Source organism: Myripristis murdjan, chromosome 24 (assembly GCF_902150065.1).
Source record: "Myripristis murdjan chromosome 24, fMyrMur1.1, whole genome shotgun sequence".
NCBI classification, from domain to species: Eukaryota; Metazoa; Chordata; class Actinopteri; order Holocentriformes; family Holocentridae; genus Myripristis; species Myripristis murdjan.
Genome location: NC_044003.1, coordinates 14,586,987 through 14,612,066, shown reverse-complemented (window position 1 = coordinate 14,612,066; position 25,080 = coordinate 14,586,987). Strand labels below are relative to the sequence as shown.

Here is a 25,080-nt window from a genome sequence, read left to right as displayed (position 1 = left end):
ACAACAAGAATTTAAAAGATGTACAATGTAAATTATATACATATAAAAAAAAACCACTGGGACATGCAGACAAAACAAAGAGAAGCAAAGCGATTAATTAAAAAATGTACACAATTTTATAAAATGTGCTCATTTTTGCAGAGTGCTTGGTTAATCTAGCTAATTCAAGGTAGCTCACCGGGTAAGAGCGTGTACTCCGTGTTAAGGCTGCGTCCTGATCACAGTGCCCTGGGTTCAAATCCAACCTCAGGACATTTGCTGCATCTCTGTACTGTGACTGTGAAATAAAGCGGCTCAATTTGTTTCCTTTAACTTGTATCTGTAGTGTGGAATATGATATGTTGTGCCACCCAGATTTGTTTAGTTAAATCAGGTTTGTGTTAAGGGTTAATAGTTAGACAGGTGTTACTCAAGTTTTCCTTCAAGTAAAAATAACTCCAGCTCTAACTGCTGACAGCACTGTGATGCAAGGTATCACTGCTGGTAAAAAAAAAAAAAAAAATGAACAGGATAAGAGGATATTGAGAGCTAATGGGTTTTGCTGTCATCTGTGTGCAGACTGGAGAGACGTTACAGGCTTTTTGTATCAGTCATCTCTTAAAGCCGTCCAACATTGACTGTCAATGTTGGTGCAGATGCATTGATTCTACGTATCAACGCTTGCTGCACATATTTTATTGGTATTCACACTCATTTTACACAGCTAGAGTGCACATGTCGCTTACTGTGCAAGTTAATATGGAAACAGTGGCTCTGTGTTTATGCTAAAAAAAAAATTGAAAAAAAAAATGCCATTTCAGGAAAACCTTGCCCTGTTCCCTGTGTCAGAAGTGTGTGTCGGCACAGTGCAGTTTCTCCCGAGGCCATTTTACTCACCTTTTGTGTTCTCTGCCTTTTATAGTCCTTCTCACCTGCTCATTACAGCCTTTGTGGGCTTGTTAGCGCTAGCTAGCATTAGCGTAGCCTTTGAGCTCTGCATTCACCTCTGCTCTCGCTTCATAACTACCCACCTATAAAATCTGTTAGCCTGTTAGCGACACACCCATAAAACCCCTGCGAGCCCTTCAGAGCAGCCGCATGATTAGGGTTCAGCATCGTTAAACCTTCTGTTAAGCTAATGGATAAATCACCGGATTCATGAGATGTAGGCCGGAAATTGTTTCTACTCAAAAAAGACACATAAGAATTAAACATGATTATGGTGCTTTTGTTTTTCTGGGATTATTATTTGATGTTGGTAGAGGTAAGACAACGTTAGCCTAATGTTATGAGTGGCTGGCATCATTTAATACTAAGTGCCCCTTAATGGACTGCTTGTCATTACCGCTGCAGACAACAAAATGCTGCTCCCCTTCTTATCTCGTAGATGTGTGTATGACTTTGCATGTGTGTGTGTGTGTGTGTGTGTGTGTGTGTGTGTGTGTGTGTGTGTGTTTTAGTGCGGGTTGGCTGGCTCATTTTCACTGATCATATGCAGACGCTCTCCCTTGGGCGTACCTGCTTTGCGTCATATGAACGAGGGCAGACTAATAGGTGTGTTCGTGTGTGTGTGTGTAAGAGCTCTACGACGCATGTATGTGTGTGTGTGTGTGTGATTAGTATGTCTGCAGAGGGCTTTGATAAGTTGCGGCGAAGGCGAGCAGCTGTTTTCTCAGACCCAGACTGTGCTCTTTCCCAGGAGACCCCCGACCCTTGTGCAAACGCCCCCCCAACCCCGCCCGAGGAGCCCGAGCCCTCCCCCTCGCCCCGCAGGAAGCGCGGGCGTCGGAAACTTGAGCAGCCCGAAAAGCATAAGGGTATACTTTTTATCCATTGTTGTTATTAAATATGTTAGTTAGTTTTCCAGCTGCAATTGGCTGTGATTGTTGAGGGAGTACCAGCGCCAGTCACTTGAAAATGTTAAACATTTTTGAGAAAAGGACTGACAGCAGCTACTCAAATAAAGAAAAGTCACCGCCAACACATAAATCTGATTCTGAGATTTATTTGGACTTCAAAGAATCTTTCAAACCAGCGTTTCATCAGCGCCTTCATCAAATGTTCACTTTCATGTATGTCACTATTTGTGATGTTTGCACTCACAATGTTAAACAGACCTGTATTTGGAGCAATTATGATCCAGGTTCTGAAAACGTATTTACCTTGAAGACTTCCTGACCATGTGTGAATATACACAAATTACGGATTTCCAAATACCTTCCAGATTCCAGCTCTTTAAGGTGTATTTAACTTTGAATATAGACGTTGAGGTGGGGTGCTGGGGGTGATGAGTGATGAAAACCATGGCTTTACTTGCAAATTAGCCCTCTTCTTAAATGCATACAAATGGGCCATTTCCTGTTACCTACATTTCTGCTCTTGCAGATGAGGCCGAAGACAGAAGCTGTGACTCCCCCAAAGAGGTGAGGAAACACTGCGTGTTCCTTCCTGTACATGTTTTTTTTCCACCTCTGATTATCTTCTGCATCCAAAAAACCAAGCCAACTACTGTTATGTACTGAAATAGAGTTGGCAGCAATGCAGCATATAGTAAGTTTGTGTGTGTGTGTGTGTGTGTGTGTGTGTGTGTGTGTGCACACACAGGGTGAGAGCGGGAGGCTGAGGAGGAGGCCAGTTCCCAGAGTGACCTTCCAGGCTGGAGATCCCTACTATATCAGCAGGCGACAGAGAGATGAATGGCTCAGTCGCTGGAAGATCGAGGTGAGAGAGACAAAGACTAAATATCAGGGATGACAAGTGAGAACATCATAACTCCAATATGTCATATTTTCACCTCATAAAGGGGATTTCATCGTTCTCTACATGCTGAAAAAATTCTGTCCGTCCATGGGTTTATGGCAAGAGAGAGCAGCTGATTGACAGCATACACACACGCAGGGCTGTGAGGGAGTGTGAGAGTGTGTGACAGTGTGTGTGTGTGTGTATGTGAGAGAGAGGCCGACAGCGGCTGATAGCCAGCCAGAGCAGCAGCAGATGGAGACTTTGTGTGGCTGCACTTTCCTTCATCTTACTTACTTCTTTCGTCAGATTGAGTTTTTGATTGACAAGCGCACTTTGCCATTGCTTCATTCTCTGTACTCGATGTGTTCAAGCCTCACTGTGCGTTTTACATTTCCTGATTGTTTGGAATAAGCAGACTAATTAGGTAGTTAGTATGAACAGCGATACCCAACATAGCTAAACAGACAAAGAAAAGAGCGCCACCTACAGAAACTCAAACTTCATCCTCAGAAATTCAAGGGAATATTCAAAATCTCAGTGTAATACATTGATAATTGAAGAGAAAGTTCAATTAATATTTTAAAATACATATTTTGAGTGTACAGTTGTCCCTCGCTATAATGCGGTTCACCTTTCGTGGCCTCGCAGTTTCACGGATTTTTTTTTTGTGCAATTTTGCATGCTTTTTTTTTTAACTTATTTTTCTACGAAGGTTTCAACTTTGAGAGTGTTTAAACATGAGAGAAAAGTGAGAAAATGTTAATGCCTGTCTGAGAAAAGTGTATAAAGTGTGTAGTGAGGGGTTTTACAGCCTTAAAACATCTATAATAATTGTAAAAAATAAAGCTGACTACTTTGTGGATTTCGCCTATTGCGGGTTATTTTTAGAACGTAACTCCTGCATTTAACGAGGGACCACTGTATATGGATATGTTGTGTGCTGTTACACAACTGAACTGTGTTCTGTCAAATGCCCAAGATGAATTTCTCTCAAGAGAAACAATAAAGACTAATCTAATCTAAACTAAATCCAAGAAAAGAGATGTGGGACAAAGTCATATCTCTCCATCCAGGAACCTTGTGACAATTTTTAAACATACATTTTCATCTCTGTATTAATGCTTCTGTGAATATTCTGCCATTTTTTATGACATTTTAAATGGATGTTCCAAGTAGCAGTGTGAAGAAAACCCACCTGTAATGATGTGAACAAACTCTTCTACACATACTAAATACAACCCAGCTTTACAGTATGTCAGTGAATACCTGACCTTTGACCTAATGCAACAAATTTCATAACCCTTGAAGCGATACAAAAAGTTTTTTAGGAGATCGCTCTGTTGGTGGCCAGTGAACTGATAAGAACATAAACCCCAAAATCATACATGTGTCCCATGTAAATCACTGACTCCATGTTAACGCTGTAGCATGTGCTATGTTGAGTGAAGGCAAGCCATTAGCAACGTCTCTGAGGTCATAAACTAAGAACATAAATCATGCAGCAAAGGTCTGGCAGCTTCATGGACACGACTGTAAAAATATACATAAAATATGACATATGTGTGATTCAGACTGGCTCAGTGGTACGTACTGTATTCTCACAGCAAGAGGGACCTGCTCTTGAATCTCTGATCCCTCCTGTGGAGTTTGCACGTCCTCCTCCGTTTAAACTGGCAGGGACTACTTTTCCCCGTTTCCACAGAAAGTCGGCGCCGTGGGTGATGTGAGACCGTGCGCGGCTCAAAAGCACTGATGCAGATGAATGCGTGATGAGTTGTCTGAAATGGATCCAGAAATAACTGCGACTACGCTGAGTTAATGACATTAAAAGTTTAACAATATACGGGCCATTGTAATAAAAGGCACTCAACTTTTTATCACTAAAAGGTCATAATTTACATTTAATAACACAAGCCAGCACTTTAGCACACACAGTTTATGCTAAAGTGAAAAGCCAACGATCTACCTGGGACACATGAATGAATTTGGTGTCTGTGTTTAATGAACTAGACAATCTCCCAAAAACCTTTGTATATTGCTGCAATCAGCCAGGGCCATAAGGGCCTGAAGAGAAGTTTTATGTTTATTACTTGCTTACCATGCACAGATTTGGGATTATTTGGCCTGCGCTTTACTGACGATTGAGCAAAATGTCACAGAGAATGATTGATTTTATGATTGGCCTCAGACTCTATTAATAGCTGCCATGTTGTTTGTTGATTCGGTGTTGCCTTGGCTAGCATACGACATCCACATCCAGCATTCAGAATATAAAATGTGCTGACACATTTCCATTCAGTGCATGTACGTGTTTTTATTTGTGCTGTGCTGTAAAACTCTCAGTCTGTTTAAATGCTGTTACATGTACCGCTATAATCATGTGTATCCATGCATTCCTTTTTCTAGTTTTTGTGAACCCTGGAGTATAATGGGCCTTTATCTTGAATTACAGTGGGCGAAAAAAAGTTCCAAACAAGCATATATTTTCTCCATGCACAGTCCATACAGTATGTAAACACACTCAAAATACAGTTGGCCAAATAGATTCCAGCTTGTCTTGAAGCTGCAGGGAAAATGCTGCATGCATGCATGTCAGTGACAGACGGAGAGAGAGACAGAGAGAGAGAGAGAGAGAGGGAGAGAGCGGTAGAACGAGGTATGAGTGTGTGCCGTTTCCTGTCAACACCGTCTTCTCACCAACTGTCTCCATCACCTTTTCACGCTCAACCACAGAAGAACTGTTGTGTGTGTGTGTGTGTGTGTGTGTATACATGCACATGAGTGTGCGTATGTGGGGACAGAAAGGGGGAAAGGCATGTTTTTATCCTCAAGGTATGTGTTAAACAAATGTACTGAAGAGGGAAAGAGAGGAAAAAAGAAAACATGAAGGGAGGCCAAAAAGCAAGGAAAGACTGAAGGAGGAAAACAAGTAAAGGTAAGAAAAAAGGAAGGAAGGAAAGAGTGGAGGAGGGAATAAAACACGAATAAAAACAAGAGATAAAGGAGGAAAAAGAAAGTGAAAGGGAAAGAAAAGGAGGGAGGACGAAAAATGAACCCAGGAAAGAAAGGCAACAAGAAAGCGAGGATGAAAGGTCCGAAGACAAAGAGAGGAAGAAAGATACGGGAGAAATGGAAAGTAATGGAAGGAAAAAAGAAGGGGAAGAGGAGCAATAAAAGAATTGGCCGACTAAGAGAGGAAAAAAGAAAGCGAGAAGTAAAAGACAAACAAAAAAACAAAGTAAGACAGAAAAGAGGAAGCAAGGAGAATGAAGGAGAGAGGGAAACAGAAGTGAAAAGGAAAAGAGGGAGGAAGCAAAGGGGAGGACAGGAATGAAGTGGGGAAAGGAGGCAATCGAGGGAGAGAGGAGTATGTCAAGAAAAGGGAAAAAGAAAGATTAAGATGAAGTAGAGCAAGGTAAGAGAGTGGGAGATTGACAAAGTGAGAGAGAGATAAAACGACAGAAAGTTAGAGAGAGAGAGAGCGAGAGAGAGAGAGAGAGCTGGGGGTAAAATCAGAGTGACACAGACAGAGGTTAATCAGTTCCAGGTTTCTGCCTCTCCCTCTGTGTGTGTGTGTGTGTGTGTGTGTGTGTGTGTGTGTGTTTACTCTTGTCAGTCAGTTGAACTGCAGCCAGCTGTTGCCCCCACCCGCCGCCACTCCACTGACACACACACACACACACACACACACATACACACACTCCCTCATACCCCATATCTCTGGTGTCTGAAAGAAACCTGGTAACTCTATGAACTCTTTTCCGTTTCGGGAGAGAAAAAATTGGCTCCTTTTCACTTCAGGTCTAAAGTTACGGCCCACAAAAATAATGTGGAGTCGGCATATATACTGTAAGGGTGTGGCCACACTATTCTGCCTTTTTCTCCGTGCTACATACCAAACCGACAGCTTTTCAGTATTTTAGCAGCTACTACCAACCTAGCCGCCACGACGCTCTGATATTTCAGACGCTGGTGGCGTGATTTACATGAAACCCAGAGGGAAAAATTCATGTTTACACTGTATTTTGCCATTCAAAACCAGTTCCCTGCTTGGCCTGAAGGGGGTGCTACAATTAAAGGTCAAAATGTCTATCTTTGACTCGACGTGACTGCCGCACCACCGGTCTGATTTTGAAGAAACTTGGACCCAGGGGGACCTACATCGTCCATGCAGTGTATTTAGGGCTCCGCGAGTTACAGAGCTGCTGTAGCCGGTTAATCATGGCCTCAAAGATTTGAACTGTCTCCAAATTGTGCACACATTAAAAAAAAACAAAAACAAAAAAAAAACAGTGACGACAGATGGCTTAATCGAGAGTCTCCTGTCATCTGGCATTAATCCAAAATTATTCCACACAGCTGCATTATGTTTCGACAATTTTTCATGATTTTTTTTAAATTTTATTTTCTGTTTTTGCCTACTCACTACTCAGGAGGGGAAGCAGAGCAAAAGCATGAACTTTGATGACCCCACCCCCTACCTCTGCACTCTCCAAGCTAAACATTTTACTTACCAAAATTTGACTTTTTTATATATTTATTTCACCCACTGTTATAGTATCCGTCGAGGGAGCAAGCTATTGTGGTTACTCAGTTAGCTGAAACTGGGCACAGCCCAATTGTGTTTTCTTTTCGTGGAGTGGTACAATGGGCTTTGAGTGATGGATTGTGGCCATCAGAGCTATTGTAACTGCCCTACTATAGTCATTTATAGCAAGCAGTAGCATTAGAGTTTATGTGAGGTGAATTATTGCCACATTGCTTTATTTTCCCGGCCATAAATCTGGGCTGTCGTCTGTAACGTAAGGCGGCAGTATACTTGGAAAGACATAAGATGAAACGATGAAAGAGGCGCCGACGAAAGTGTCAGAGAACACTTTTGTCAGTATAGTCAATAAGAAATGTGTCTATTTGGGGCAGAGAGAGAAACACATTTGTTCGGGGTAGTATCTCCATTAGGGGTTCAGGACTGAACACGGTTTTAGTCTTTAAATCACAACTCTTGACAAGGACACTGAACAGAATTTGAACCAACTGCAGACAGATAGAGACATAAGACCAAGTTTGGCCAATGTGTGATTGTATGTGTGTGTGTGTGCGTGTGTGTGCGCGCGTGCATATGTGAGGTCCCAACCCTAACACCTCCTATTGCCTTGTCAACTCTGAGGCTTACCTAACCCTTGACCTTAACACACATGCACACATACACACACACACACACATACACACACACATACACGCACACACACTGGGAGTAGAGGTGTAGAGTTATGTCTGGTAGCCAGAGGAGTTTAAGGGTGATGAAGATAGGATTTGAGGGGCGAGGGATTGTGGTTGGGGGTGGCTGGGTTTTTGTGTGTGTGTGTGTGTGTGTGTGTGTGTGTGTGTCGTGGGGGGTTCATCTAAACATCTGTTGGGTGAAGGAGCCGTCTCGGTGTAAATCACACACTTCACTGCTGGCCAATCACCGGAGAGAGAGGGTAAGAAGGCTTGAGGGCGAGTTTAGCCGAGGAGCCAGAGAGAGGAAACTGTAGGAGGAAGAGGAGGAGGAGGTGAAAGACAGAAAGAAAGAAAGAAAGAAAGAAAGAAAGAGAGGTGAAGAAAATGAGAGAGAGGAAGAGAGCAAGAGAGGAGCGGTTTCAGTTGCAGAGCTGCCGTGTCCAGTCTGTAAGTGATTTGTTTTTCTTTTGCATCTATGCACATGTGAATCTAAGTATGTGAGGACATACATTTGCTCTAGAGTTAAGTGTTTTTTTTTTTTTTCTTAAGGAAGTGGTACAAGCTGCTTCTATTAGCACAAAGTTGGGTTTAGTTCTGCGTTTTATTTTGCTAAGCTGATGTTTTTTTTTTTTTTTTTTTTTTTTTTTTTTTATATTGAAGCCTTTATGCTGGCTTGAAGCCAAGTGGTGTGAAAACACATCCAGGCTGCCTCTCCGTCATCAGCTGCAGCACATGAGAGACCTCATTAGTAAAACATCTGAGGAAGAGATTTCACAGACAGGTGATTTTTCATGGGTTTTTGGAGGAGCATTTAGCATGCATTTTCCACTTTTCCACTACTCTGGAATGGTGAGCAAATGGCCACCTAATATCTCGATAATGGCCGAGAGCACGAAAGGCATTGACCTGCAGTATTAACTCCTATCAGCTCTGAGGCGGAGGTATTGTTCTTTAACAGCCATCAGACAGCCATTGCTGGATCCATCTCATTAGAAGAGTCCTCAGCATAGCTCCATGGACAACCGTTGATTGTTTGTCTTTAACGTGTCCCATGGCTGCGATCAATGCTAATGAAACCTCACTCACTTTCTATGCTGCCTATTGACAATGTGCCACAGTTGAGGGTCTGAAGTGCCCCGCTCGCTGTGATTTACATGTTTCTGTGTGGGAATTGTAACGTGTGTGTGCGTGTGTTTGTGGGAATCTGTTTGCATGCTGAGCAGAGATGAGTTCATCTCGAGGTCAGGGTCGGTCACGGTCATAAAGGGGGCGTGGCTTGAGAGACGGCTCATTGGATAGGTCGCAGGGTGAGGGGTGACAGGTCAAGGGGGTGGGGCAAGGAGTGAAAACACTGACCAGGCCACGGGGTTCATCTAAGTTCAAAGTCGTAACTCACAACATTACAGCCTCTCCTTCTCTTTCTCTTTCTGCCTTTGCTCAGCTTTTATTTCCCCCTCACCTAAAAAACATGCATGCCTGCTTTTTTTCCCAAAGTCCCGTGCTGTACTTGGGATGGGAATCAGCAGGGTCTCGCCGATACAATACGACTCACGATACTCGGGTGCTGATTCGATATGTAGTGTGATTCTGTAATTATTGAGATTCAATTTTACGATATTGTGCAATCTTGGATTACTTGGATTACATGAAGCATCTCAGTCAAATTTACTTTGATCTTCTGACATTTACTGCAGAACTGAAGCTAGGCACTGACCGGGAAAACGAAAAAATGTGAGTTCTTGTGTAATCTCACCCTAATATCATCAGTATCGGCTGAAAGTTGGTCGACTTACAGTTGCATACACCAACAACTCGCGTCTACCTCATCTTTACCCTCTCAAAAGCCAAAGTTCTTCCAGGCTTTTGATTTGAAGTGTGGAGGTGCAAGCATTTATAGCTTTCTGATTATGTATCAGTTTTGAATTCCTGTAATGATATACTTAATTTTACAGTGCTATTACAGAAATCCAGAAGTATAAAGAGATCCGGACATCCAGTGCTAAAGTGGCCACATTTTTTCCCACCTTGAGTAAAATTTAAAAAAAAAGGTCTAAAATAAGGTCAAAGTATCAATTTGGGGTCAGCATAGCGATAGAAAAATCATTAAACAGTTTAACAAGTTAGCATCATTGAGTTGTCTGTGAGAATACCGAGCAGCAAAACACTTTTCCCACATCAACTTTGTAATAAAAACATCTGTACCAGAGTTGAACATACTGGGCATCATTTCCAACACAGCTCTCTAGAATATGTGATAAAAACCAATGCACATGTAAATGTAGTACTGCAGCCTTATGGGCAAGGACTAAAAGAGAGAGAAAGCCAAACTGGGGGGTTTCCTGCTGTGAGACAGGAAAAAGAGTGCAGTACACTCTTTTGGCCATCGGGGGCAGTGTTGCGCTTTTGCTAAATGAAGTAGAATACATGGTGGTTAATGCAGCTTAAATGATCACCGTGTAATTACAAATATTTATGAGTAACTGGACTATGACTGTCATTGTCAGTATTTATAATCGAGACATAATTATAAGCTGAGGTGAAGCTGATGGTTATAAAATTATGGCAACTTCACAAGATTTCCACTGGCATTGAGGCTATGTGACGTTGACTAATTGCATAAACATTGGGGGAAAAAAACTTCATCAGAACATTAGCTTCACTTACAGAGAAAATAATTTATGTAGATTTTACTTTAATCCCTTAAATGAGAGTGCCAGTACCAGAGGGAGAGAGAGAGAGAGAAAGAGAGAGAGAGAGAATGAGAGAGTTTCTTCCATGCTCCATTGCCTACGTCAGGAGCTGCACACATATTCATGACTGTACCAAAATGGGGACACAAGATTTTCCCGTGCAATTCATTGACATTCCTCAGCATTTCAGCTGATGATCACAACACGAGAACCTCAGCCAGCACGCTGCTCTTTCTGCTGCTCCTCCACTATACCAAGTTTGGGAAACGTTGGCAGGGGGATTATTTTCTGTTTTCTAAACCAGAAATTAGCTCTCCACTAGCACTCCATGTTGTTTGATTTGGCCAATCAAGGAGGTTTGGCCTTTTCTTATGTCTGCTGATAGGCGCACAAAATTTGATGATTTGTGGGAATCCCAACCGACCGCCTCACTCCCCTTTGGCCAATTTGGAAAAGTTACACAGTTCTTCACTGCATGAACAACTTTTCTGCAGTGCTTTGTGCAGATGCATTCATAACTTCTTGAAAGAACCTGCTAACAGGCGAGCCAACACAGCGGCGTGAAAATATAACCTCCATCCAAGTTCACTGGCAGAGGTAACAAAAATGTGTCCAATAAATAGATTTATACTCATTCAGTATAAGTTTAATGCCAAATGTAAGGGATAACTCTACCATATATGCAATATATATGAACACTCTCTGTTGAAATATGGATCCACAAAGCACATCCACAACAGGAGAAGATCAATTACTTACTTGCTATTTTACTGTATGATAAAATATCTGATGGTTGGTTATACCATTTAAAATTTTGATGATCATAATAACAGTTTTAATAGCTTGTTTTTGAAAAGTGGTACATGCTTTCTAGCATCAAGCACAGTCAGCATCAAATAGTTGTCATGTCCTGCATACAAGTGTTTTTTCAGTGAACCGTGGTTGAAAGTATGACATGACTCATTTTTTTTTTTTTTTTTTTGTAAGCACCACAGGGGAAATAAGAATAATATCACTACGATACTAAACTTCGATAATGTGGTCATTATTGATTGCGATTGTGAATTTTCATGTCATCCTGTCTAATACAGAATGGCCAGTTATACTGATTTAAAGGTTGCCTGTTTGCGTTGCATGCAGCTGACTTTTGATTTATTAGAATCCACTCACCAAGTAGAAGAGTCCACACTCCACCATCCTCAGTGAGTCACCCTGTAGGCAGCAAAAGCCTCCTGATGGGGTGTTCAATCAGTTAATGTTGCCAGGCAACAAAGACAGTTTCATCCGGTAAGCAGAATTTCGGCTGATATTGCTTAGCAACAGGTCCAAGGTTAATTGGTCCATATGCTCACAAGATAATAAAGTTTCCTTCATAATCGAGGAAGTTGAGATGAGATGTGATGAAACTTGAATGATCCACTGAGGAAATTGGGTCCTTGCAGCAGCAACTAGTAATAGGATCAGGGTCCAAAATTAACCGTTTGGCTTCCTGCCAAGGAGGCAGGTAGATGGACTTATTTTGTACCAGCCAAAATAATGAAGTCACCTTACCATGTCACATATCACTTTAGGTATTCTCGTATACAATTTTTAATCAGTTGCACAAAAATAGTGCAACTGATCTCTTAATAGAAATCACTGTTATCTACTCAGTGTAGGTCCTAATAAAGGCACAAAGGTTTCTTTGCTGATTCTTGTTGTTAAGCTGACATGATGAGCAGAACTTGATCCTCTTAGCAGCGTCAGATTGAAGCTGGTTTCTGGCAGCACCTGAGTCATCTGTGAATCACCTCTCACTAAACCTCCAAGGTTGAGCGGTGGTGGCTCTGGTAATGTTACCATTGTTAGCCTTTTTTTATTATTAATTTTTTTTTTTTTTTTTTTTTTTACCTGGAATAAGCCTCCACATTATTGACTTATCATCCAGTTACTGAATGCACAATACTTCCACAGATTTTTTTTTTTTTTTTTTTTTTTTTTTTTTTTTTTTGCAATCTGTTGTTGCTCAGATGAACAGAAAGGTCTCTTGCTGGAGGGCTAAGCCACTGTATAATTTTATACGAGAAATAGGGTGAGTTTGATTCTTATAAAAACTAAACGTTGATTTTTGAATGCCATTTTCCTATTTTGAACTAAAGTCACAGCCCTGCACACTAGAATTTATACCACCAGGTGCTTGTTGGGTGTTGGATCCAGAATAAGATAAAATCAAAGAGCAACAGTGACCAGAAATCTTTTTGCAGTCAGCCTGCATCCTGGTCCTGTCGAGTACAGTACAGTTTGCTATGTTCAGTCTAAGGTAAAATAAATTTAAAACTGTGTACATTTTGCAGTATTGCCACCATTACAAAGCTGCTGTCTGTGGCCACATTCCTGCGCTGGTGCACATCTGACTTTTAGTGGCGCATTTTATATCAGCCACACTCAAGAATTTCTGCTGGAAATATTTAATTGTAATTTTTTAAAGCAGTATTTAATTTACTGCCAGAAGAGGGAGACAAATTGTACAGAATTGGAAAGTTATCCAGCACACTACAGTTTGAAAACGTTAGCGACAAAGGTTTTGGAAATGAGTGAGAACATGAGGAATTCCCCTTGCAATTCATCGTGTGGATGCATGCATGTAATGTGAAAAAAGTGTGTGTGTGTGTGTGTTAGCCAATGTGTTTGTGTGTGTGGTCTGTGTATATGATGCATGTAACAGGCTGATTAGGAGTTTATGAGGTCAGAGGTCAACAGGAGCAGGGAGGAGTGACTTTCTGACCCCGAGGTCGATCTGAGGAGAGACCTGTCAGGAGCGAACACTCTCACTTTTACTGTCTCTCCCACAAGAATTTATGGCAGCTTTTCTTTCTTTCTTTCTTTCTTTCTTTCTTTCTTTCTTTCTTTCTTTCTTCCTTCCTTCCTTTCTTTCTTTCTTCCTTTTTGTTTGCCTGTTTGTTTCTTTCTTACCTTCTTTCTTCTTTTTAGTCTGTCTTGCTTTCCAACCCTGTCATTCTCTCAAGACGGTTTTAACTTTTTTTTCTCCACACACGCAGTATAAATGTACACATGGTATTCTCTCGTGAAATTTCTGGAATATCGAGGAATTTAAACAGAGGTGAATTCCAGCTTGGAAAAGCGAGGGAATTCTGTAAATTCTCTGGGGAAGCCATAGAATATCGGGGAACTTTACAAATGGATCACTTTACAAGAATACACAGGAATGTATTTTTGAAATCCGGTGCATTGGATGGGTTTCATCCCCAACTGCAGCGGACGCCAGACTGAAAAACAACATGAACAATCCAAGAACGAAGAATGTTTTCATAGCCCCCTTGTTTTGGGATCTTGTCAGAGGGGCTGTGACCTGTGAAAAGTCACAGAGCTTTACATCAGGGCGCTGACTGACATCTTTCTAACTGGTAATCATGAACTCATTGTTATGTTTTACCTGTCAGTCCACCCGAATTCAGCATTGGGACAGATTGCGTGTCTGTAGGTGACGCTCTTTTCTTGTCTTTGTTCATCCATGTTGGCTGTCGCTGCTCAGGCTAACTGCCCGGCTCTTCTTCTGTTTATTCCACGCAAACTACAAATGTAAAACACATCACTTTTTGTATGTAAGAAGCTTTTTTTTTCTAGAAAAGAGCTACCAGACACCAAGAGCTTGGAGCAGCAAATGTGAACGCTTTCATGCACTGAATATCGCTTAAATTACTATTATATTAATTGTGTCAGCGGTGACAGGGAAGAGCAAAACAGACATTTTTTATTTATGTTAATTGTGCAGAATATACTGAAGCTTGTGTATCCTGTCTCTCTCTGTTTGTTTCTGACTGGTTCTCTTTTCCTCACACGTGCTCTTCTTTCTTTCTGTCTGTCTGTATTCTGTTCCTCAATTTCATAATATAATTGCACACGTAATTCTATTTACTCTCTCTTTCTCTCTCTCTTTCTCTCTCTCTCTCTCTCTGTCTGTCTTCTTCCCCTGTCTCTCCCTCCTTTCCTCAGCTGAACCCATTGAACTGCCCCCGCCCCCTTCCCCCCTTTCTCCCCACTCACTTCCTGTTTAGAGGAACAATTAAAGGATTGTTCCAACAGCCCAGGGCACTTAAGGCCTTGATGTAGAGCAGTCACCACATCAACTGGAAAGACCCACATAAAACAAAAGTTATGGGACCTCTTTGAGGACCACTGGTCGCCTTTAGACCAGTAGGAATAAAGCGTAAAGGTCATGATACACAGTCACACAGGCAGCTTTCTGAGGAGATACACATGGGGAAATATTGCCTTTGACAGGTACTGGCAAGTCAGACACAAAATCCATGTAGCTTACCAAGGCTTGCCATTGCTGTTGAATATTTTGAGACTTCTGGGCTTGTAGATTATCTTTTTAATAGTACTTTGCCCACTTTGCTATCAAGTCCTAAAAAAAAACAAAAAAAACAAAAAACATAATCTCACTTATTTTTCTTACAGTAATGTGATTGTGTCGTCTATTAATATTGTGTCAGTTTCCTTGGGTGTTGAAATCCGCATTGAAATCTTGCCAATAAGTGGCTCATAATAAGCAAGTAGACTGATATGATAGTTTGACGATAGATGGGGCTGATATTGATCTCTTATGACTAGACAGAAATCAAACAGTCATTGTCGTCCACCACTGATATGATGGATTTAATGCAGAGGGATTGATTACACGGTTATTGTAGAACTGATCAATATTACACTGATTGTGGGAAGCTCTTAATATGAATTGATATTAATGAGATGTTTTGATTGGATTCTACATCGTTAGGCATGGATGTTTTATTAATAGTAGCTGTAGCAGTGTAATACTGGTAATAGTAGTGGAAGTACTAGTATTAGTAATAGTAGTATAATTTTTAATGGATAGTTTTAGTGTCCTTTTATGGTCTTTGTCCTGTTTTAGAGGCTGATCACAATACAGTAACACGGGAAACTGTCCTCTCAGTGGAGGTGTAATAAACACTGAAACAAATAGGTTGGCATATTTCTATGAAAAATACAGGGCGTCCATAAAGTCTCTTTACAATTTAACAAATTTATTACAAAAGCAAATGAATAGACAAATCTGTGGAAATTATTACAAAATGAGGAGTAGATATTGAAGTTTTTTGTTTTTTTTTTTGCCTCATTTAATACACCTCTATATGGGCACCATTAGAGTACTCAATTTCTTGCCATGTTTGCTGTAGCATAGCCTCATCAATGGTGGCAATGGTATCAGTGATCTTTTGCTGAAATACACAAATGCAATGTGATTAAAAACTCTGATAACCACTGAGTACATAGAACAAATCTGATTAACATATCTCATCAATTGCTTTTTGTAATAGATTTTTTAAATTGTAAAGAGACTTTGTGGACACCCTGTACATATTTGTTATTTTGGCCGGTAAAAGTGAGCCTCGCCAGGCGAGTATTTTCAGTTCATCACTCCTTGGAAATTGCGCTAAATTGTTAGATGCTGCCGTTTGTTTTGTTGCCTGTTGACTAACATCAGCCTCTGCCTCCTCCACAGGCAGAGAGGCGGGCTTACCGCGAGGCTGAGATTAACATGATGGACGACCTATCAGAGGGAGACTTTCAGAAAGAGGAGGAGCCAGCAAGCCCCGCCCCTCCTCCTGCTCAGCAGCACACAGACCCCGCCTCTCCGACAGCTGCCATGACGCCAGAGCCTGTTGCCAGGGGAGAACAGGCCACACCCAGTGAGGTGGAGTACCAGGTAAAACAGGCAAGAACCCAGTTCTCATTTTTCAAGGATTTACGGTGATTTTCCATTTGCAAACATGAAATATTTTGACAGGGCCTCGGCCACTATTGTTTATGCCACAAGTTTGACTGTATTGATACTCACTCAGAAGTTTTCCATGTGTAATTATGACTTGAAAGACCAACATTTTCTTCTAGTCATGACCATTTCTTTGCAGTTACCTTCATCTGCTTTTAGTGCAGGGTGTCACTGGACTCTTGCCCGTACTGACTTGCGTGCCACTCTGTGGCTGTGTGTGCTAACAGGATGATAGGGGTTTTGGCATCGGTACTCTGGTGTTTGGAAAGCTGCGTGGTTTCTCTTGGTGGCCCGGCAGGATTGTCTCCTGGTGGATGAGCGGCCGGAGTCGAGCTGCAGATGGAACCCGATGGGTCATGTGGTTTGGAGATGGAAAGTTCTCTGTGGTGAGAAAGAAGAACCCCCCCCTAACTGAATTAAATGCATTTTATGGGGTTCAGTCCATAGGAAAGGACAAATCTCCTCTTGGATGCTCTTACTGCTGTTACGTATCATCAATCTGTGATATTCAATACATTCCAGACGTGATGCCTCATATAGTTCTCCTTCAGTTTGCTATTTCCGATATTTCCCATAAAGTTTTTCAACAGCTACAGAGAAAGTGGATATATGGACGTGTAAAGCTAGCTACAGCTAGCTACACACCAGAAAAACTGTACAAATTACAAAGTCCCATATGAAATATTCAGTCTAGTTTTTTGTAAACAAGTGAAAAATCCATCCAAAGAAGCGCTACAGTTTATTTTTTTCCAGTATAGTTTCATGATTTTCAGGAATTTTCAGGCTTGTGGAGCATACCTAAATGATTTGTTGAGATGGATACTTTTTAGTGCACCTAAGCAGTCACAGAAGGAGAGAAGCTCCTGCCATTTATGCTCGAACGCAGCTTATTCTGTTGCCAGTAGTTACCCCAATAAAGAAGGCAGTGAGCTTTGTTTTGTTGACAATTTTCTGTTTGCCTTTTTTTCCTCTCATGATTTCTGTGTCGTCTTGACCATGTTTACAGGTTTGTGTGGAGAAGCTGATGCCTCTGAGCTCCTTCTCGTCTGCCTTCCACCAACCCACCTACAACAAACAGTCAATGTACCGGAAAGCCATTTTCGAGGCTTTGCAGGTAACAAACCCACCACTGATGCTCCATTCAACTCCATCATGTCAGCCGTTGCAAGGTTTCCTGTACGTTTTAGTGTTCAGATTTAGTGGTGATCTAGTATTTGAAGTTAACTCTACCGTTGGAGCTGTTTTAAGTTGTTCTGGATAACATTTGCAGATAAATGCCCCAAAAGTAAATGTACCAGTGCAGAGGTAATATTTTAGTCACTCCTCTCTTTTTTCCTTAAACTTATGTAACACAAATCAGAGATCTGCCTTGCTGCCTGTGGGTATTTTGCATTTGTGAATCTGTTGTGTTGTCATGTTTCCATCTTGCTTTATCCAGACATAAAAAATATCAACATGTGGTTAGTCTCATACTCACATGGATGTAGTTTTAGGGGGTCCAGCAGTCCTCTTTTATGTTGACAGTTACCCAGGGATGGAACCAAAATACAACACAATAACACTTATCTTGTGTGTGTATGTGTGTGTGTGTGTGTGTGCGTGTGTTTGTCTGCCAAGGTGGCAAGTATCCGGGCAGGTAGACCCGTCCCGTCATGTGATGCGAGCGATGATGCAGACGGGGTGGAGCTTCAGACCAGACAGATGATAGAGTGGGCCATGACGGGTTTTCTACCCAGTGGCCCACAAGCACTGGACCCTCCAGAGGGTATGCACACACACACACACACACACACACACACACACACACACACACACACAGACAATGAGTAATTTCTTAGGACAATAATCTAAGACGACTTTTTTTCACACGCACACGCTCATACATTTGCTTTACATCACTTTGCCTGTCACACTTTTCTGTGCACACCCGTTGTCACCTCAGTCTGAAACCCTTATGAAAAAGACAATGAAATGAAGCCATGCAGGAGGAACAGTACACGGTGTTCTCCACTGTGCTACAGAGAAATATACTTCTAAATTTAGGACAGTAGTTGCTGCATTGACATTATATGGCAAAGACAGTATATACTGTGAGCTTCCTGCTCAAAAATATCATCCACCTCGGCTTTCAGATGGAAAAAAATACTGTATGTAGGAGTTTAGGGTTTTCCACAAGACTTTGTTTCAAATAGATGAAACAATATTCATCACAAAAAAACCCTCAAAACATTATGACTTATGTAATGTGATCCCAACGTCAAATTTTTTTGTTTTTGGTTCGCCGAAGGTTATGTTGAACCTGATCTCAATCTTATCATCACTACATCATCATCATCAACTTCATCCAAGCCATCCAAATGGCCTCAGTCCAGCTAAAATACATTCCCATTTGCTGCACACAAAAAAAACAACAACAGATGCTGATTCTATGCCCGTCTCCCACAGAGGAACAAAACCCATATAAGGAGGTGTACCCCGAGATGTGGGCGGAGCCTGAGGCAGCATACACACCTCCACCTGCCAAGAAACCCCGCAAGAACTCCGCCGATAAAGGAAAGATCAGAGAGGTGATCGACGAAGGGACCAGAGGTAAAAACACACGACACACACAGCGGGCTCTGTACCACCACCGATCAGTTTTTGAGTACAAAATAAATGAATGAATAAAAGTAAGGGAGTTAAGATGTTAAGAAGTTGCATATAATGAGCTTCACACAAAACAAAGTATCTTGTGGTGTTTGTACTTGTGTAGTTCTGTCCTGTTCGGAGTGCCCTGGTCGCTCACCGGATAATTTGTTGTCCACTTGTTACCACTTGTTCAGGCTGATCGCAGCGTCCTGGGATCGAATCTGACCTCAGGCCATTTGCTGCATGTCATCCCCTCTCTCTCTCTCTCTCTCTCTCTCTCTCTCTCTCTCTCTCTACTGTGACTGTCAATAAAGCAGAAATACCAAAAAAACAAACGTTAAAAAAGTAATCCACTCACACCGTGGGCCTTTGACTGGTCATTAGTTAACATATGAAAAAAAAATCTTGTCATCTGCTGTGCAATTATGCACAAGTCTCACACACACACACACACACTCACTCATACACATTTCACACTTACAGAATCTGCACATTGCCTTTAAATCATCCTCTACATGAGTTTGAATCCAATATTTTAATCCACACTCTGTCTCCTGCTCTTTCTTGTATTTTTTATTTATTTATTTTTTTTTTTTTGACGTATTTCACCTATTTTGTCCCTGGCATTGTTCGCAAACTAGCTAAAGAAGCTCCATAAATCACACGATTTTGATTTAAAATGTCTCACTCTCTGACTGTCAGCTGTGTGTATGTGTGTGTGGGGGGGGTTGGGGGGGGTTTGGGGTGGAGTAGTGGACGGATCGTGCAACAGGACAAACTATCAAGCGTTTAAATAAAATAATCTGGATAATTTCTGGATTTTAATGTTGGTGAGTGCATGCATGGTTCTGAGAGCAGACAGACAGCAAAATTTGACCACTTAGACGGAGCTCAGTCAGGCTTTATTTAACGTTAGACATATAAGGAGCAAGCCCAAAAAAATGCAACTCGTGACTACCAATATTTGAAAGTGACTTTACAGGAAAACAAGCCCAAAGTCACTTTTAATATGCAGACTTTGGGTGTTGCTGCATCTGCTTACAAAATGACAAGGCCTCTCTTTCTGTGTTCTTTTCAGAGAGACTCATATCTGAGATTAAAAAGAAGACCAGGAACATAGAAGGTAAAGATTTCTGAGATGATAACAGCATGACACTGAGAAAACTTTACTGTGTTTATTGTCCTTTTTTTGCTCTGAAAACGGACTACTGGCTAGAAAGTGTGTTTTGTTAAACAGATATCTTAGCATCAGGTGAACTAGTCATTAGGTTATTTGTATTTAACAACAACCCATAGATACGGTACGGTCAGTTTGTACAATGGCACAGATTTTTTTTTTTTAATTTGTAGACAAACAATGCAGTCAGAGGTCTAAGGAACGTGTTAAAATGAGCAGTCTGAACATATGTTTGTGCTGTCTGTGTGTGCAGACATCTGTATCTCCTGCGGGAGTCTCAACGTCTCTCTGGAGCATCCTCTCTTCGTAGGTGCTATGTGCCAGAGCTGTAAGGTAAGATACTAAACCCACTAGGACCAAATGAATGAACTGACATAATGAGACATATTTATGAGTGTGCCTGAGTACACATACCTTAACCATAACCCCGCTTAAATCGGAGGGTCAGGGTTTGCATGGCATATCGTGATATATTACATCATGGATTTATTGTTCCACCCCTACTTTTTACCAGTAATCGTAAAAAACACACACACACACACACACACACACACTTCCTGCTCTTCACCCTGTGTTGTCCCATGGCAGAACTGTTTCCTGGAGTGTGCCTACCAGTATGACGACGACGGATACCAGTCCTACTGCACCATCTGCTGTGGAGGCAGGGAAGTGCTCATGTGTGGCAACAACAACTGCTGTAGGTCAGTAGAGCGTTGGACAGAGTCTGGGATGATGATGATGAGCCAATGGCAAACAGACGCGACTGCATCTTGTGTGTTTATTTTAAAACTCAAATCACGTGACTTGGATTTAGATCAACCTATACTGCCGTGCAAAGGCAAAAGCCGGTGCCTTCATTTTTAGCTGAAAATGAGTTATTTTCATTTTTGGAACAGAAAGCCTGCTTCATATTGTGGGCAAACAGGAGGGAGCATCTGTAGTGTCTATAGAAGCCAAGACAAAAAGTAGTAACTTCAGTGACTATGGTTCTCTGCCTCTGTTTCACTACAAACAATGAAGTTCCTGTTAAACCACACAACTGCGCTCCTTTTGAAATTTGAGATGTTCCTTTTTCATTCACAACATAATACAGTGCAGCACAGTGACCAGTGAAACAGTTTTATTGGTATTTATGAACCTATGATATTGCTTCGACCTTGGATTTACATTGCTACAGTATTTTATCACAAGTAAATAAGGTTTACCTTTAGATCGACAACCAAGTGAGAGATCAGATAAAAGTCACTGCCTTTTCCTTTTTCCTGTTTCCTTGTTAGTTTGTAGACAGAGTGAAGACAAAGTAAAGTAAGCAAAAAAGGGTCAAATGTCAACTCTGAGCTCAGGGGTAATAAAATATTAAAAACTGAAAGTGCCATGCTTCCAATATCCTGCCTAAAACACTGGCCAGCAAAAACGCTCTAATATCTGGGATTACTCATTACTCCTTTTTGCCTTTGTGGGGCAGTATAAATACCATTAAATTACATAAAGTTCACCTCTTGTCACGACATGATATGAACTTTAGAATGTGGCTTTTTGGAGATGTTCTTATCCAGAATGACTTTTATTTACACCGAAAAAACAAACAAACAATAAGCATAAGAGATATGTGTAAATCCCTTGAGCTTCCGTCTGTGTGTGCAGGTGTTTCTGCGTGGAGTGCGTGGACCTGCTGGTTGGTGCTGGCTCGGCGGCGGCTGCCATCAAAGAAGACCCCTGGAACTGCTACATGTGTGGTTCCCAGAACACCTATGGGTTACTACGGAGACGGGATGATTGGCCCTGCCGGCTGCAGCACTTCTTCGCCAACAACCACGAACAGGAGTTTGTAAGCCGAGATTCTTGTCGTTGCCCTGCTTAATCTTCTCCCTCTTCCTCTTATCCTTATTACTACATTATTTATAAGTATCAATTTTAAATAGAAACTGACACAACACTTTAAAAAAATGTTAGTACACTGTGTACTTTAAGGTGTAGGATGCAAGTCGGCATCCCCTGCTGGCATGAAAGTGAATGATGAATCCGAGAAGGAGGAAAAAAATCTTCCTCCACTTGCCTTCCTAAGCAGTGCAGCGTACAAACCTCCTCACAAAGACAAACAAATGCACTAAATTCTCAGGTCAATACTGACAACACGAGTCATATTTCAATAAAACTCCCACAGATATAATGTGGGAGAGGCTCCAGTGATCGGAGAGCAGAGGCCAAAAAAACAGGATTTAACAACATGCTGAAGTGAGAACGACTACGTTAGAAGGTCGAGACCCGAGGCTGAAGAGAACAGGGCATCTTTTACGATCACTACACTGTAATCCAGCTCTCTCTCTCTTCTCTCTCAGGAGCCAGCCAAGTTGTATCCTCCAGTCGCAGCGGAGAAGAGGCAACCAATCAGAGTGCTCTCTCTGTTTGACGGCATTGCCACAGGTGTGTGCATGTGTGCGTGTGTGTGTGAGTGTGTGTGTAGGTGTGGATGTGCTCATACTGTGTGTCAGCTGTGTGGGGAAATGATCAAACATTAGTTGTCACGCCATGGACTGTGCATTGAGTCATGTTTTACTGATTCACAAAAATAAAAATGACGGGTAAATACTTGGGATAGATAGATAGATAGATAGATAGATAGATAGATGCTTGATAGATAAAATAGATAAAATGCTTTAAGTGAAACTGTATTGGAAACAAGTGGAATTATCCCACCCCTGTAGTTAAATTTTATACTAGATTAAGTGCTTAAAGGTAATGATTTTTTTTTAAATAAATGCTCTCATAGCCAAAATCACCTAAGGGTGTGTGTGTGTGTGTGTGTGTGTGTGTGTTTGTGCTCAGGTCTGTTAGTACTGAGGGATTTAGGCATCCAAGTGGACAGGTACGTGGCGTCGGAAGTGTGTGAAGACTCCATCACCGTTGGCATCGTCCGACACGAGGGACGCATCATGTATGTGGGCGACGTGCGTAACGTAACCCGCAAACATGTAAGTCATGCTCTCGACTCAACCTGAGCTACTCACGACACATTTAAAGTGTAAAATCTGCAGTCCTCTGGGGTTTTTATTTTCACTTAGCTGTGATGCATATAGGTCGTTCCACATTAGTTTTCCAAAAGCGAATTGTTTGGTGGACAGACGGTCATCAGGGCTTTGAAACGTAGCAGAAGTTGTTGTCCTTCCAGTGGGATCATGTGACTCTTTTTACTATCCTTCTTCATCAAACTCCTTCTCTTTGTGTGCTGGTGTTGACTTGTCTCGTGTTTTGTTTGTTAGATCCAAGAGTGGGGGCCGTTTGACCTGGTGATAGGAGGAAGCCCCTGCAACGACCTCTCCATAGTCAACCCTGCACGGAAAGGCCTCTACGGTAAGACGAGAGTCGACGAATCACTGAGGTTACTGGTCTGTCCAGAGCGTAGCTGTTTCCTGATGCAAAGGCTTGTTTTCTGAAAAATGTCCACAAATTTCAAATCATAGGGCAAACAGTCTGCTTGTTAACAGCACACTTCATTACTCTGTGATGGGAAAACTGCAGTGACTTAAAATGGCCAATGGAGGAAGTGGCTTTCACACTCAAAAACAATCAGACACTTAAAGAAAGAGCTAGTTTGTGCCTTCTGCATCAACATGTTTCAGCCAATAGTCAAATAAAGTAGAATAAAATAAATTAAAATAAAATAAAATAAAATAAAGAGGTAAGGAATTAAAGAAATAAAAATAAAATACATCATAACATTTATTTAAAGAACAATTAACCAAAAATACAAAATAAATACAAAATGAATTTAAATTTAAGTAAGAAATACAGGTGTATCCATTGAGAAAAAAATAAAAAAAAAATACAAAGCAAATGAGTATTAATGGGATAAAAGAACAATGATTGGCCACAGCTTCTAATTCTTCTTTTCCATATCTGTAGGGAACGGGGGCATTTTGAAAATTTGAAAAATACAATCCCATGATTTTAAAATTAACCCAAAACGTATGAATGCTGAACTTGTGCTTCCTGTTTGTTGGTCCCTCCCCCCTCAGAGGGAACCGGCCGGTTGTTTTTTGAGTTTTACCGGCTGCTGCACGAGGCTCGGCCCAAACCAGGCGACGAGCGCCCGTTCTTCTGGCTGTTTGAGAATGTGGTCGCCATGGGAGTCAGTGACAAACGAGACATCTCCCGCTTTCTGGAGGTTGGATGAACACACACACACACACACACACACACACACACTTTGGTTTTGCTGTACTTGTGAGGACACTGTATTGACTTACATTCATTCTCTGCTGCATTTCCCTAATTGCAGCCCTAATCAAATTATGCCTAACCCTAATCCGTACCCTAACCCTAATTCTAACCCTAACCCTAACCTTAACCGGTAAGCCAGAATCAGCTTTTTTCTTTTGTGAGGACCAAAATGTCCTCACAAGAACGGTGGTTTCACAATAGTTGGTCCTCACAAGTGTAGCAACACACACACACACACACACAGAAATACAGTATATACACACTAAACAAACACAACAGCAGTGAAACGATCCACACACATTCAGATTAACGAACACACTAATACAACAGACAAAAAAAGTTGAGAGTGATGATGACAGGGTCAAGAGAGAAGAAATATAAATATTAACACTTTGCTGCCCTCTTGTGGCCACAGGATTTCACCTGTCATGACTCAAATTAAAAATTACCTTTCAGACCTAAGGTGGTGCCATGGTCCATGTAGTGATGTTTAAGGATGCAACCCAAATCTTTTGTGTCACTAACTAAGTAAAGAAAGATCAAGTGTCAGGTCGAGCGGGAAGGTAACCCTGCTGTGCCTCTGCAGTGTAACCCCGTGATGATTGATGCCAAGGAGGTTTCTGCTG

General features: G+C 41.5%; 1 protein-coding gene across 2 annotated transcripts in view; it reads left to right on the top strand.

Annotated features, from left to right (window-relative positions):
* dnmt3aa (DNA (cytosine-5-)-methyltransferase 3 alpha a) overlaps positions 1-25,080 on the top strand; it is a 46,893-nt gene that overhangs the window by 12,144 nt on the left and 9,669 nt on the right. Inside the window, exons 4-20 of one of the 2 annotated variants that reach the window (XM_030047089.1) lie at positions 1,679-1,796; positions 2,365-2,402; positions 2,584-2,700; positions 16,159-16,362; positions 16,656-16,814; positions 17,435-17,542; positions 18,046-18,193; positions 18,874-19,017; positions 20,135-20,179; positions 20,487-20,566; positions 20,822-20,934; positions 21,878-22,061; positions 22,573-22,657; positions 23,060-23,205; positions 23,494-23,584; positions 24,250-24,398; positions 25,041-25,080. The exon at positions 25,041-25,080 is cut by the window's right edge and continues 46 nt beyond it. In XM_030047089.1, coding sequence (XP_029902949.1) covers positions 1,679-1,796; positions 2,365-2,402; positions 2,584-2,700; positions 16,159-16,362; positions 16,656-16,814; positions 17,435-17,542; positions 18,046-18,193; positions 18,874-19,017; positions 20,135-20,179; positions 20,487-20,566; positions 20,822-20,934; positions 21,878-22,061; positions 22,573-22,657; positions 23,060-23,205; positions 23,494-23,584; positions 24,250-24,398; positions 25,041-25,080 — 1,969 coding nt within the window. The remainder of the gene's footprint in view (positions 1-1,678; positions 1,797-2,364; positions 2,403-2,583; positions 2,701-16,158; positions 16,363-16,655; positions 16,815-17,434; positions 17,543-18,045; positions 18,194-18,873; positions 19,018-20,134; positions 20,180-20,486; positions 20,567-20,821; positions 20,935-21,877; positions 22,062-22,572; positions 22,658-23,059; positions 23,206-23,493; positions 23,585-24,249; positions 24,399-25,040) is intronic. The other variant, XM_030047090.1, reaches the window with a different exon arrangement.